General features: G+C 39.2%; 1 protein-coding gene across 1 annotated transcript in view; it reads left to right on the top strand.

The window, feature by feature from the left end:
• LOC102801419 (uncharacterized) overlaps positions 1–16,248 on the top strand; it is a 60,802-nt gene that overhangs the window by 28,965 nt on the left and 15,589 nt on the right. Inside the window, exons 9-13 of the mRNA XM_085498095.1 lie at positions 3,204–3,310; positions 4,128–4,185; positions 9,567–9,714; positions 10,572–10,611; positions 10,829–10,880. Coding sequence (XP_085354221.1) covers positions 3,204–3,310; positions 4,128–4,185; positions 9,567–9,714; positions 10,572–10,611; positions 10,829–10,880 — 405 coding nt within the window. The remainder of the gene's footprint in view (positions 1–3,203; positions 3,311–4,127; positions 4,186–9,566; positions 9,715–10,571; positions 10,612–10,828; positions 10,881–16,248) is intronic.

Below are 16,248 nucleotides of genomic sequence, written 5' to 3'. Positions count from 1 at the left end.
TTTTTGACTCCCATGTGCGAAGCACAAAATGGGAGTCTTTGCAGTTAGTGTGTCTGTATGTGTGTATGTGTGTATGTGTGTATGTGTGTATGTGTGTCCGACTGTTCCACTGCTATCTCAAGAACCATACATCGGTTTTTGATGAAACTTGGTGCATAGATGCTCTGGGCCAATGCGCAGATTTGATTAGGTTTTGGTAAAAATCCATGCTCGTTAATTACCTAATTTGCATGATAATTAGCTAATTTTTAGCTGTTCTATGACTGTTCCACTGATATCTAAAGAACCACTCATTGGATTTTGATGAAACTTGGTACATAGATGCTCTGAACATATGCGCAGATTTGATTAATTTTTGGTAAAAATCCGTGCATATTAATTACCTAATTTGCATGATAATTAGCTATTTTTTAGTGGTTCCATGACTGTTCCACTGATATCTAAACAACCACTCATTGGATTTTGATGAAACTTGGTACATAGATGCTCTGAACTAATGCTAGGTTTTGATTAGTTTTTGGTAATAATCCGTGGATACTAATTACCTAATTTGCATAATGATTAGTCAATTTTCGGTTTTTCCACTGATATCTCAAGTACTAATCATCACATTTCAATGAAACTTGGTACATAGATGTCATACGACACTGCACAGACCTGATAGTTTTTATGGTAATATCAGTACATATTAATTACCTAATTTGCATAATTAATTAATTTTCAGCATTTGATATAAGTAGTTAGCATTACATTTCAATGAAACTTGGTACTTACATACTCAAGGACTATGCAGAGATTGATTGTTTTCGATAAATATTTGTGCATATTAATCACCTAATTTGCATAATTAGTTAATTTTCACACTGATATCTCAGGTACTATACATCACATATCAATGAATGTACATGGATGCTGTAGGACAATAGACAGACCTGAATAATTGTGGGTTAAAATCTGTACATATTAATTACCTAATTTGCGTAATTAACCAATTTTAATCTTTCACACTGATATCTAAAGTACCGTAAAAACTCCAAAATTTCGACTGGTTTTAAATAATTTGTGTTAGAAATGTGACGTGTTTTTAGAGTCAAAATTAAGGTGCATTTTCGGACGGTCGAATTTTTCAGAATAGAAATCAGCAAAAAAAAATGGGGATGATAGACAGTGTGCTTCATTAGTTTTTAAAAAATGCAATGTCCGTCAATTGACGTAAACTTCCTCATGTTTCACGGTAAAAGCAAAGGTCGTGGCCGAGTTGTAACTCAAAATCTAAACAAAGTCATCAATCAGTGAGTATTATGACAAGCAAAACAAAACATCAAGACGCGGAGAAGAGGTCAGCACAAAACTAATAGGTCAAAAGACAAAGCTGTCTCGCACTACCTAGGAAAACTTGCGAATGTTCGAAGTACAGGTACCCATTGGACAAAAGATACATGGAAGTTTAGCAAACGATCTCCCCGACCCAGTGCAATGTATCCGGTTAGAATCAAAGCTCACGTGTCCCTTATTTGAGCACCGTACCGGTGATTTGAGGGACCAAATTCTGCCGTAAATTCGCCCTTGGATTAAAAAATATAATGGGATTTAAGAAAATAAAATGGGACTTTTAAGGTGTATTTTGGCGTCATTTTTCGGACATTTCAATCAATCCTGCCGGCTAAAATAGAGTCTAAGTTTTACCGTAGTCATTGACGTCTGTCTATTCAAGAGTACACGTGTATGATTTTTATCGTGACTAGCGTGAGCGGGTAAGCTTCCTTTCGAGAATGAGCTGTTATCACTGTGAACAATGTTAAATTATTCTTCAGATGACCAGTTTATTTTTTAAAAACAACTAATTTTTTTATTTAAAAAAAATCATGCCGTTTTCGCATCATCCAGCTTTTTGATTGGTTAATTAGCGATTTGACCTATTTGACCTAAGAGAACATGGCGGATATCCTACAGCATCAAACGTTTATACGAGATCGGAATCATTCGCTTACGATGAAACTAAGTTGACTTTTATTTGTATTTCATAACCATTCAACAAATTTATTTTGTGTACATTATTATAATCACTACTGAGTACAGTAATAATCAACAATTCAGAAACGCAGCATGCCGAGATTTTTGTGTTCGTTTTTATTTGAAACTTCGTTTATTTAGAATATATTTTCGTTACCAATAAAATAAAAATCTCTCAGTCAATCAGAAACCCGGATTCATGCCTTTGAGGAAGGTCCCGTTTGAACGCTCACATCGTTTTTTTTTTCGTTTGGGGGAAAACTAAAACTGGTCGCAATTTTCGAATAAGAATGAGTCGGCAATTTTTAGTGGAGTCGAAAATTTGGAGGTGAATAAAACACCGAAACCCGGCAAATAAATAGGCGGTCAAATTTTTAGAGGGGTCGAAATTTTGGAGTTTTCACGGTGCTAATTATTCCATTTCAATGAAACTTAGTACAAAGATGCTCTAGGACAATGTACAAACCTAATTAGTTTGGGGTAAAAATCTGTTCATATTAATTCCCTAATAAGCATAATAATTCATAATTTTTTGGTTCTAATCACATTTCAATTAAACTTGGAGACATAGATTTTCTGTTACATTGCGCAGACCTCATTAGTTTTACACTCAAATCTGGTCATATTAATTTTCTGATTTGCATAATTAGTTTTCAGCTAAGTAATTTCGAATTATATTTAATGTGTCTCCAATACTCTCAGCACATGGGAGTTCTTTCTAAGCTTTCTTTGATTTCATGTTGACTTCAGAGTAAAATCATGTGACAGGCTGTTTAAATTGGCTGTTGCATACACTTTCGGTGGTCTGGAAAATGTGTTTAATTAGCCCTCATTCAAGCAACAATGCAGATTCCCAGTGGGAGAGAAACTATTCGACTCTGCCATTAAAAAATAGAGGTGTTTTCAGCAAAAAACGAATAACCCTGGAATGCACACAACACACTGAATTTTAGAACAAATCGTGCATTATTTACAGCATCAGAATACTACAGAAATATCAGACGAAACATGAAAACACTATATATTGTATTTCAGCCTGAACCCCCTCTATTGCAATTCCTGGAATTAACCCCATATGTGCATCCATTTTCCATCTTGGTATCACCCAACCCTGAAAACAAACTCTTAATACCTTGCTGAAGCATTTGGTAAAAAGCTGGTGTACATTAAAATGACTTTTGTTTTCATAGGTTAGTGCCACTTATGCTGATGGTTATAGGTTGACTGTTGTTTCAACTGTTGCTGGGCCTTGGGCTGCAGAGAAAGCACGCAGAACTGGAGAAGCTATCTTGAAAAGGTATTGATCTAAATTTTTTATCAACAGATTGACAAGTGGCTATTATAATATAGTTTTGTCCATATGTGTTAAGATGTGTTGTATTTTCATCAGCAAAAAATGTAGCATGATAACAGTGACTGTGGCATGATAACAGTGACTGTGGCATGATAACAGTGACTGTGGCAGGATAACAGTGACTGTGGCATGATAACAGTGACTGTGGCAGGATAAATATGAATGCACTCGCAGTGATGTTCTCCTGTTAATAATTTGGCTTTTGCAATATTCTCTCCAAGCTTGTGTCTGTGTACACTGTGTGCTCCAGACCAAAATGTTGTGTTCAAGCTCCAACATTGGATACAAATCACAACACTTTGTAACATTGTTTTGTTAGTCACATTTTTCAGCCCTATTTTGATGATCTTCTTAATTGAGACTTATATTTTAGACTTTGTGCATCCAGGCATCATACGTAATTTTTCAGCAATTTTGTTCAAATGAGCCACAAAGACAACAGATAAAGTTATACATTATGCACATGAATTGGTATTTTCCCACTAATGCTTGACCTACTCCCAAAAGCATCATTTGAACATGAGACAATGAGAAAAATCTGAAATGTGATCATGATATGAAGTGTACCATTGGCTTTAGAATGAGAAGGTCTTGATGAATTACCACTAAAAATCATTCACACCTATTTCTTGCTGTGTGATCAAATAAAGTAATAAACTGTGACAGTACATAATGTCATTAACCTCCAGGTACTGTTCTGTGTTTGTGTAAACATGGAATATAGAGATATAAATGCATTTACTTCATTTTTGTCTCACAGGACAAGAAGAATGTTCAAACAGCTTGGAATTACAGATTATACTAAGACACTGATACAGGTTAGTTAACATTTAATAGTTTATATTCTGGTAGTCCTGGTTCAAGACATAATAGTCTACATATGTACTGGGATTTAGTAAAATTTTGCCAACAGCTCCCACTAAAAACAAATCTTCAGATAATAGATCAGAAACTGTTGTGTGCAGTTCAGTGATGACACCCTAAAATGCTGAAAACTCAATCACAGGAGAATTACTTGCAATTTTCCAGTTTTCACTAATTTTTAGCTCTGCAGTCGACTTTCGTCAAACAGAACTAGTCATATTACTGATTGTCAGTCGTCATTGTCTGGGTCAGCTTTTTTACTTTTTGACTTCTTGAAAACTGCAAGTCTGTTTACTTTGATCAATTTGTTAGCAGTTGTCCAAAATATGTTTGAAATGCTAATGTTGATCCCAATAAAGCTTAGATAGACTTTCACTTAATAGTTTATGTACCAACAAAATGTGAAATAGAAGTATATAATGAAAGTAAAGATGCTTCTGTCTTAGATATCATATATTCTCAAACAGCTGGCCATTTTCGACGCCTGACAACCACAACCAGTGAGAACAATTGTCTAAAACTCAAAAAAACTGTACTTTGAGCTGGTTGTTTAGATTCTCCTGAACAGTCGAACAAATTTACAGCTACATGTGCAACATAAATAAATTTGATTGTTCATGCTCAGAGTAGTAACAATTAACATTTGGTTTTATATAACAAATGGACACAGTGTACAACATATTTGTCATTTAAGACAGTAAAAATGTCACACAATAATAGAAGAAATTATAAACTGATGATACAACAGGATGTTAAAATGTATATGTACAGAACATACATGGGCTATGTCATTCTCATAATCTTGTTCTGTCATGGGCAAGGTTGCAATAGTTTCACTATGTTTTGTTTGATGTAGGTCATTGGATCTGAACAGACATATGGTCCACAGGTATACCGTATTACCCCGGGCACGCGCCCAGGGGCCTGAACATACAAAATCGAGAAAAATTGGGTGTGGGCGCTTACCCGAGGACCACCCCAAAAAAGATTTTAAAAAGTTGTTTGGCACGGATCTAGAAGCCGTACCTACACACGAATTGGTGACGTCACAAAATACACGACCTTCAATCGGGGTTGTTTCCTCGGTATATACGAATTGGTATATACAAATTACAATAAAAATACTTAAGACATTGCACATAAGGTAAAATAAATCATGTGACAATATAATGATAATAACGGTAATAAATCCCAGCTTAACAGTTGAACAGAACGATCATATTGTCAGTCGGGTGACGCCAAGGGTCACGCTCTTATTGCAAAATGGCCCTGTGGTTGAAACTGGGTCATGGCGTGACGGGCGAGGAAGACATCATTAAACACTCTCAAAATCACAATAAAACGGGGAAGTGGTTGCATATTAGCCAACATGGGAAATAAAAAAACGCTCAATACAAACGACATGGGTTTGAATCACACTAGATACACACTCACCAGAACCGAAGCAATCAGAAACGAGCAATCGTTTTGGCTTTTCCGTTCAACTCATCGGAACACTGGAGTATTTAGAAAAATGAACACCACTTAACGACCAACGTCGTGGCGTGGTACACAAGCATGCCATCAAAATAAAACAAAATTAGCTTGAAAAGACAGTGGGTTCGAGTCCCGCTCAGAGCTACCGTAAAAACGTAAATCAAATAAACTGAAATCTCTCAAACCATAAACAAGTAAGCAAAGAACGTTGCGAAAAAATAATAAACCTCACAAAACTCCACCATACAAAACTGAATGAATAAATAATAAAATAACTTACGTCTTAAACTGGACGACGAGCAATTTTTTCAACAGTTTCCAGTCACAAGAGATAAACAAGATCCAAGTCAAGGTAAGTTTTGTTAAAGCGTCGATGGCGTTCCCTATATTACGAAAACAATTCAGGCAACAGACGAATATCTTCTGTGGTGTTGTGGAATTTATACTGTGTCTGCGGAATTGTTGATTGAGGGTTCGAAGCCAGCAGTTAACATTTTGTTAGAAAGTTTCACAATTAAATCAAATATCCAATGATACCAGTATATTTATTTCATTATTTTAACAACTTGCAATGGTGGAAGTTGGTCAAACACGAGTTCTTACACCTAAATAAGTATCAAATATTTATCCACACATTTATTCTCTCAATTTAACAACCTTGTAGAGGTGGAAATTAATTAAACAACAGGTATTTACTCACAAATATAATGGTCAATATTTGTCCATACATTCATTCTGTCAATTTAAGAACTTGTAATTGTTGGAATTAATCAAATGAGAGTTGTCTACATCAAAATAAGTTTCAAATGCTTGTCCATACATTTATTCTCTCAATTTAACAACTTGTAATGGTGTAAAATTATTAAATGAGTTGTCTACACCAAAATAAGTCTAAAATATTTGTCCGCACATTTATTCTCTCAATTTAACAACTTGTAATGGTGTAAAATAATTAAACGAGAGCTGTCTACACCAAATTAAGTCTAAAATATTTGTCCGCACATTTATTCTCTCAATTTAACAACTTGTAATGGTGTAAAATAATTAAACGAGAGCTGTCTACACCAAAATAAGTCTAAAATATTTGTCCGCACACTTATTCTCTCAATTTAACAACTTGTAATTGTGGGAATTAATCAAACAAGAGCTGTCTACACCAAAATAAGTCTAAAATATTTGTCCACACATTTATTCTCTCAATTTAACAACTTGTAATTGTGGGAATTAATCAAACAAGAGCTGTCTACACCAAAATAAGACTAAAATATTTGTCTGCACATTTATTCTCTCAATTTAACAACTTGTAATGGCGTCAAATAATTAAACGAGAGCTGTCTACACTAAAATAAGTCTAAAATATTTGTCCGCACATTTATTCTCTCAATTTAACAACTTGTAATGGTGTAAAATAATTAAACGAGAGCTGTCTAACCCAAAATAAGTCTAAAATATTTGTCCGCACACTTATTCTCTCAATTTAACAACTTGTAATGGTGTAAAATAATTAAACGAGAGCTGTCTACACCAAAATAAGTCTAAAATATTTGTCCGCACATTTATTCTCTCAATTTAACAACTTGTAATTGTGGGAATTAATCAAACGAGAGCTGTCTACACCAAAATAAGTCTAAAATATTTGTCCGCACACTTATTCTCTCAATTTAACAACTTGTAATTGTGGGAATTAATCAAACGAGAGCTGTCTACACCAAAATAAGTATAAAATATTTGTCCACACATTTATTCTTTTAATTTAACAGCCTGTAATTGTGGGAATTAATCAAACGTGAGTTGTTTACACCAAACTAAGTATTAAATATTTGTTGAGAAATTTATTCTCTCAATTTAACAACTTGTAATGGTGTAAAATAATTAAACGAGTTGTCTACACCAAAATTAATCTCAAATATTTGTCCACACATTTATTGTCACAATTTAACCACTTGTTAATAGTGGAAATTACTTAAACGCGACTTGTTTAATCAGTTGACATCAATGCAACTTACCCGCAGACAGTGCACAACAGAGTATCATTATTGAGCAAATATAAACAGGAACGTGTCTTGGCATTAGGTTTAGGGTCGGGTCAGGTATGGGCAACGGAATTATTAACAGGAACGTGTCTTGGCATTAGGGTTAGGGTCGGGTCAGGTATGGGCAACGCAAATGGCAAACACCCAATTGGCAAAATGTACATTAACGGGTTATGCCATGTATATAGTTTACACAAGTGAAAACACAAAATTGCCAATTTTTTGGACAATTGTAACTCAATAATAGAAATATGTTGTATTTCTATATATATACACACTATATACTCTTATCAAATGCAAACAAAACCAGTCAATCCATCGTGGTCTTGTGGGTCAGTTCTCTACATAGTGATCAGGAGGAACCGGGTTCAATTCTCTTGCTTGCCCATCTTTTTCTCGCAAACACTATTTGGCAATAAAGCTGAATATGACAACAAATTATTCAATTTGCATGACTACCCACATAGCTCAGTTGATTTGTACTAGATCAGCAATGTGAGCGAACGCTGGTTCGAATCCAGTGTGTTTAGTTACATTTTTGAATGCTAGTGAAGACAGTGCCATTATGAATAGGACTTAAATCCTATCTCTTGTGTGAAGACACTCGTGGTACAGTGGACAAGACAGTGCGCTGGGAACTCAAAGATCGCAAGTTCGAATCACTCCTACAAAAGACATGAAAGACGTTAAAAACATAAACAGCGGATTCAAAAACTCAAGTCAGAAAAACAACGCAAGAATACTACCTCACATGGAAGCCAGTCGACAGTTGACAGCTGTAGGTCACGTGCAACAACAGACACGAGAAGCATGGCTGCTCTCCAAATGGGTCCCTTCTTTTGTATTGACCCCCTAATGATTACTGATCCCCCTTTCTAACTCTTCCCCCAAAAATAATATATCGCCCCTTTTAAAATGTATTGACCCACAGATTAATGAATATTCATGAGCACAGAAACTGCTACGTCATGAATAAATTAGCATAATTAAAAAAGATTTGCATAAAGTGTAGGTACGTCTTCTGGAGTCCTGCCATGTTTACAAACTATTGTGAATACATAAACATATCCAAATGGCGATACATAAATAACAGACTGAAAATAAACTGTGGTCGACCTCATTAACATGATTTATTCACGCACCCACACACGTGACAAAATTACAAAAATAACAATGATGCAACAAGTTCCCATCGTCGGCATGCCTCATTATGGTTATCGTAATGGACTTGAGGTCGGCAAAATGTTTTTTCTTCAACGACAGAAAAATAATCCACATGCTGTGATGAAGGATGAAAAGAAAGTAGCAAGTTTACGACGTGATGTCTCAAAAGTGCTCGCTCCCGTTATTGATTCACAGTCAGCGAAATGCTACGTTTTGAAACCAAAGCTAAGTGCTTCAAACCACTCACCAAGGTATGGATCGTTGCAATATTGCAATATTGGATTCATCGTGAATGAAGAGAAAGCAGAACGTGTGCGCCACATGCTGCGTGGTTCTTCTGACGTCGTTAAGTTCCAATGAGTTTTTACGTAAAAACACAAACAAAGCGGCCCTTTTCAGGGCCACCACACACTCCAAAAAAAGAGCTACCGTAACAAACACAGTACTAGTATTTAAATAAATCAAACGCGTTCGTTTTTGACAAATGAAACTTTATTGTTGACCCCGTTCTTGGCTAAAAATCACCCTGGGCGTTTAACCGAGGATGTCCCCAACATGTAACTTTTGTGAAAACAGGGGGTGGGCGCTTGCCCAGGGAGGGGCGCGTGCCCGGGGTAATACGGTATATTGACGATAGTTTCACTATGTTTTGTTTGATGTAGGTTATTGGATCTGAACAGACATATGGTCCACATGCATATATTGACAATAATCCACGTGAAGTGGCACTATGGTTAGCAGCACATCATTCTAACAAAAAAGCTTTAGAGATTCTTGCCAGGGAAGTTGCTCCAGCTGGTACTGGTATGGGTAAGCAACACATTTTATTACCTTGTCCATACAATCAAAGATGGAAGGGAAATTAAGGTTTATTAAGGAAACAAATTTCTGTCCAGCATTGTCGTTGTCGTCATTGTTGTCATCATTGTTGTTGTTAATAATTGTTATTGTGTGTATAGTTATTAACTTATTAGAGGATGTCCAGCTTACATACTTATCGGTACATTCTTGGTATTTCAAAAAATACATGAATCATGGCAATATATAGTGAATTGGGAAAATTTCTCTTGACACTTTTATTAAGAAACAAAGGATTAAATATGCCAACCGTATTGCAAACTCCACAAATACTCTACTTCAAGAAGCATACTATGTCAATAAAATTATTATTAAAAGTAAATGGTTTATTAAACTTGATACAATATTAAAAAATATAAACCATTCTTATCTGTTAAATGAAAAAATATTATCTCAATATCAAAATTAAGAACAATTGATAAGAAATGAAAAGAAGAGTTTAGAACAGAGTGGAAAATGTCAATTCCTTTAGCACAATATTTAAAAAACTGTTTTAATATAAGACAGCAGCACCTCATAAACTAAGCCAGTAACACATTACTTGTATACAAATTATTATCATTTTTTTAGACGAATTGCAGTATTTGCATTTGTAGTTTCAATTTTTTCTAAAAAAACAATGGATTTTACATTTGTATATTCCATGGAACACACTAGCAACAACATTAACCCTTTAATATAAATGCCATATCTCTAATGTATTAATATATATTCATTGTTTTGTTTGTGGTTACATGTGTGATTGAAGTGGAATATCAGTAACACACTTTGTAGACACATGAATTGATTCTAACTTATTTCTTTCACAGCTCCTGGACTGATGTCATTAGTTGGTGGAAGACCTAAAGTGTAAGTACAAATATTGATTTCAAGATAATTATGACATCACATATGATCATATTGACTGTATATGTACTGGGGTATACCATATTTATTCTATTAAAAGCACAATAGAAGCTCATATAAACCAAACATTGCATTTATTGTAAACTGAATCATTTCATTTTTTATTTTTAAATAGAGACCATGAAATAATAATTTTGTTATAAAATTATATTTTCCATAGATCTCCTGTCCTAAAGTTGTTTTCATTCCTCCATCCAAAGGATAAAATACAGGTAAGTAAATGACTTAGTGCTGAATACTTTGGGCTGTGTCTTCTTTAGGCCAGTCTTTCTTTATTTTAGAGGTATGATTTTATGCTTAATATTCACTATGTTCAATTATCCACCATAGACTCCGGTCAGTCAAAATGACAATTTGAACTGTAGGCCTTAATCAGCGATTCTGCCAATGAAGGAGAGATTGAATCTAGGTCAGGGGGAGCCCCATGACCCAAGATTCTCTTCCCTTATGTCACGAACCATGTGACTGAGGCCATATGGCGGCGCCATTACGGCTGGATATTCACATATTTCACAACAAAGTAACAAAAAAGCCTGGCAATCGTAACTTAATTGTTGGTTTCGTTGCGCCATCTTTTCCAACTGTATTTCGCTTCCCTCATGCATTTCATGTACATTTTATGCTTGATCAATGTATTTAGAAATGGATAGATGTGATGACAGCACCAGAGGCTCGACGCCGCTTTTTGTCTCCTTGTTTTTCTAAGCGACTGTGCAGTGGTTATAATCAGAATGTTCCAGCATAGAACCCGCATCCAAAATGCTATAATATTGTTTGCCGTGGCTGCGTGCAGGGTTCAGGTTTTTGCCTTGAAGGCGTGTATTTTCACTGGAGTTCTGAGACCTGAGATGTTTTTTCAGAACCATGCAAATTGCTGAGACTGACCACGTCGCTTGTATTTTCACAGCAAGGTTGCGCGTCCAGTCGGTTAAAGTGAGTTGCATGTTTGGCATGAGTGGGAAGTCCTCACGCTCGGCTACCGGTACTTTGTGTATTGAGACGTCGAGTAGGAAGCCCGATGGTGGAGGTACCGATATTTACGATCCCGCCCCGCTGATCGGAGGGCGTCCTCACAGTCTGTGTTTTCAGGTGGTGGTTTACATGATTTCACCGGCTGCAGCGAGGCTGTTCCCTTGGAGGTCTTTCCTCCTATGGGGCCCATTGCAGGTCCCCTTGTGGATCCTTCCTCGTACAGCGCCGGGTTTGCTTATGAGATGAGGGCTTTAGTCAAAGGGCTTGTGGGGCAAATTGCGTTCCTGGCAGGACGGGTAGATCAGACGCAGTCGGAGCGAGCTGTCTTCACTGCGACCCCTCGGTGGGCAAGCAGGAAGAAACACAGAAGCATCGCTCGCATTCAAAACAGGTCTCTTCCGGGATACTCTCCGTTCCCAGCCGCGACTCTCCCGCTGATTTGGGTGAGGCCGAGGCTTAGGCGAGTTGCACCTGGTCTCTTCCGGGACCTCAGGCACTGAATGCCAACGGGGATGCTGGCAGCCAAGCCTCCAATTTCAGGGCAGGGCGTTCGGGGCAGGGCACACGTTGCACCTTCCCCCTACTTTCAGCCAGCCAGGGTTCGCCGCGCGGTAACGGTACAAGGATTTTGACCCCTTTTTACCGACCCACGAGCGTCTCCAGAGGGAATCGACCCTGTCATAAGACGCACAGTTGAACACGCTCTCTTTCACATATTTAAGTTGAAAGGAGACAGTTCGCTCGCGTCGGATACAGCCGATACCTCGGGCGGTCCCTCAAAGTCTTCCATCCGCAACGAGTCGGCCGTTGGTGTGATGCGGAGTATCATCGATCCTAGTGATAGGATGTAAATACCCCCACCCTTGATCCTAAGGCAACCACTTACCATTGCTTCAACGCTTATGGGATCACAGGCGTCGGGATCCCAAGGCAACCCTGTCGGCACGTCCCCCGTGTTGATGGGTGGACATTGGTCAGCCGCAGAGGAGGTAACGCTTAAGGCCCTCGGGTGGGGTAAAATCTTATGCAACATTTTCAACTTGACCAAACACTACCCGGTCGGTGTGGTTTCGGGATCAGACCCCAAAATGTGGGGATGAGACCAAAACGCCCCCAACCAGATCCCAAGGCTCCTTCCCCAGACCCCGGTACCATGAATTTCCCTTTCAGGTAAAGGGGGACGACCGCGTTCCATGGGCGTTCTCGCCAGCTCATCACGCCCTGAGGGCAGAGTTGCTTGACCGCATTATTGTTCGCGCCCAGAACTTTGAGACCTCAGAGGCAGAACGCACCAGCCTGCTAGACCAGGCGACACGTTTACTGGTGGACCACCACACATCTATGTGCGACATCCCCTAGTGTCACCTGGCTCTCTTGGTCAGGGCTGCTACTGTGCAACGAGATGCGGTCTTAGACGCATGTTTTTTTTCTGGACCTTGGCAGACTGAATCAGTATGTGCTCCTCAATCGGTTCTGCATGGAGACGCCATTCACCGTTCTTCTCTCCAGCCACCATTTAGACTGGCTAGCCCCACTAGACTTAAGCGGGGGCCTACCTGCACATACCGATGCACCCGGTGAGTTGCCATCTCCTTCGAATCGTCCACTTGGGCGCTCAAGTATTCAAATTTCGGTTGCTCCCCTTCGGGTTATGCACAGCGCCCTACGTGTTCACCAGAGTGATGAAACAGGTAGTGCTGCTGCTTCACCAAATGTCGGGCCACATCAATCCGTACCTAGACGACTTGTTACTACAAAACCCAGACAAGGGGTTATTAGCCAACAAGTAAGGCTAACACAGGTTTTACTTCACCAGTTGGGCTCTTTAGTAAATCGACAAGTTCCATCTCAACCCAACGCACAGTTGGTGTTCCTGGGCATGGAGTTTGACACAGAGGTAAGCTTGGTATAGCTATTTCAAGCATGTTGCTTAGCGCTAAGCAGCCTAGCCGAATTCCTAGTCAGCATTCCCTCAGTGTCCCTCAGAGAACTAATGCAGATCATTGGAATAATGACCTCAGTTCGAAGGGTGGTTCCCCAGGCCGCACTACGCATCCGCCCGGTACAACGCTTGTTGTTACACACCGAGCTCTCCTATGGGAACTAGATAGGCGGGTATTGATGAAAGCAGTGCACTTAGCACTACCACACTTTCTACCCGTAGTTCGAGACCACAGAGTCCTGCTTCGCACAGGCAATACAGCGGTGATCTACTTCAAGAAGGAGGGGGGACACGTTCCCCTTCGTTGTCAGTCCTAGCGGAGCAAATTCTCCTTTGGTGCCTGGAATACAATGTGGAGCTAAGCAGACACTACCTTCACCAGGGGTGAGGAACAGTCTGGCAGATGCCCTTTCAGGGTGGCTCCGTCTCCAGAACACAGAGTAGCTAATACCCCAGTGGGTAGCTTCCAGTTGGCCACACCCCGGAACACCAAGCTTCTGCCGACTTCAGGAGCCTGGGCCAGGGTCGCTTTGCAGACCTCGTGGACCCACATAGTTGTGCCTTTCCTCCATTCCCGCTAGTTGAAAACTTTGACAGGTGCACATCTGCACATCTGCAACCAAAGCCTAGTTTCCACTTCTGTTGGAAATGCTAGTCGGAACACCGGTAGTGCTTCCGGACTTACCGGTCCTGCTGTCCCAATCGGATAGCACACTACCAACAAGCCCAGTGGGTATCACTTATACACATAGAGACTCTCAGTAGAGCCGCACATACGAAAGGTTTATCTGAGCGGGCTGCCAACGTTCTGGGCAAGGGCGAACAGGGATTCCACCATTGCTGCCTACATTTCTAGGTTGCAAGCATACACTGATTGGTGTAGCGAAAGGGAGATTGATCCATACCATCCACCTTTTGACGAAGTGGGTTTGTCCTACGCAGCGATCGTTTGCTACAGGTTGGCATTGAAAACGCTTTGGGAATAAGACTAGCTGATTGTCCTATTATTAGGAGACTATTTACTGCTTTCCATATCAGAGGCCGAGACCCCATACAAGGGAATCGCCCAACTGGGTTTTTTCGGTTGTGTTGTCCGCTCTAAGCAGACCGCCCTTTGAGCCTCTCTGATCAGCACCACTCAAAATTTTGACGTGGAAAATAGTTTTCCTACTGGCCCTCAGCTCAGGTAGGAGTTGGCCAGAGCTGGGGCATTGTTCTTCTCAGACGATGTACCGCCGTTAGTGACAATCAAGTTGTGCTAAAGACACGAATCGGGTTTCTCGCCAAGAACCAAATCCCAGAACATAATCCTCACTCGATCGTCATCCCCCGGCTGTCAAATTTTGTCGGCCGGGAGGGTCAGGAGGAATTGCTTTTCTGCCCGGTTCAAGCATGGAGTTGCTACCAAAACTTTACTAAGGATTCAGGACGGGGTACCAAGCACATGCCTTTGTGTTACAGCCCAGGCAGGCAGGATAGGCCGGTCTACCCGACTTCCATCTCCGCGTGGATTACTGACTGTTTTAGAGGTCTATAATACTTTAATCTCCTCGACACAGAACTTGCAGAGACACCAAGTATGAGCGCATGAGGTTCGTGCGATTGCTAACTCACTAGAATTTTATTTGCATTTCATAATAATTCAACAAATGTTTTTTGTATGTTATTATAATCACTATTGAGTACTAATCAAGTACTTTTTATTGACGCACAGCGGCACCCAAATCGGGAAAAGTATTGTCCCTGCAACAATTTCGTGCAATACATCACCATTGTACCATGACTGATTTCCTTATAATTATAATATTTATTCAACACTAAAATAAACAACAGTGAGTTGTTCTATCGTCGTATATAAAAATAAAATAAAATAAACTACATTAATATACAGTAAAGTTACGGTAACCAACGAAACTAAATGCTAAATAAAGCTAAATAATAGTACAAACACATAAAGAATCACAATAAACTTGTACCATACGGTACAGTACAATACAATGCCGGTACACTAGCTACTATTGCTAAGGAGTGGAAAATCACATTAAAATCACATTAGAGTCATAACTATGGAGGAAAGAATATTTTTAAATTGGTGGAGCTGCTCATATCTCATTAGCATACATTTTTAGTCCCTGTTCAGACGCAGTCTGAAAACGGGGACTTGTGTTTTGACTTCTGTGTGTGCGTGCGTGCGTCCGGACCTGTATCTTAGAAATGCCCTGGACCAATCACAATCAAACTTCACACATACATCATACATGATATTATACATATGCACGTCAATTTGTTTCACATTCTGATGCAAGATGGCCAAATGGCGGCCACTTTTGTGCTAAAAATCATCAAAATCAAGCATTTTGTGGCTGTTTACAGATGGATTTTGTTCAAAATTGGTATATACAGTACAGTTCTCGCGGAAGCTTTGCCTTCACTTCAGCGTCAGCTTCGCTTCAGCATCGCATCGTTATGGCATTGTTATGGCTTCATCGTCGCATCAATGTTGCGACATTAAAAAGTTAGGCAATTATCGCTTCGCTTCATTGTGGCCTCATTATGGCGACAATGTGGCATCAGCATTGCTTCATCAAACAAAGAAGTACTGTACTCATTATCCCTAAACCTCTTGACCGCTTCCGCCTTTGACCGGTCAATTTCCGTTTTATTTT

The sequence above is a fragment of the Saccoglossus kowalevskii genome, chromosome 4 (genome assembly GCF_978046115.1).
Source record: "Saccoglossus kowalevskii chromosome 4, keSacKowa6.1, whole genome shotgun sequence".
In the NCBI taxonomy this organism is placed as follows: domain Eukaryota; kingdom Metazoa; phylum Hemichordata; class Enteropneusta; family Harrimaniidae; genus Saccoglossus; species Saccoglossus kowalevskii.
This window is presented reverse-complemented; position numbering and strand designations above follow the sequence as displayed.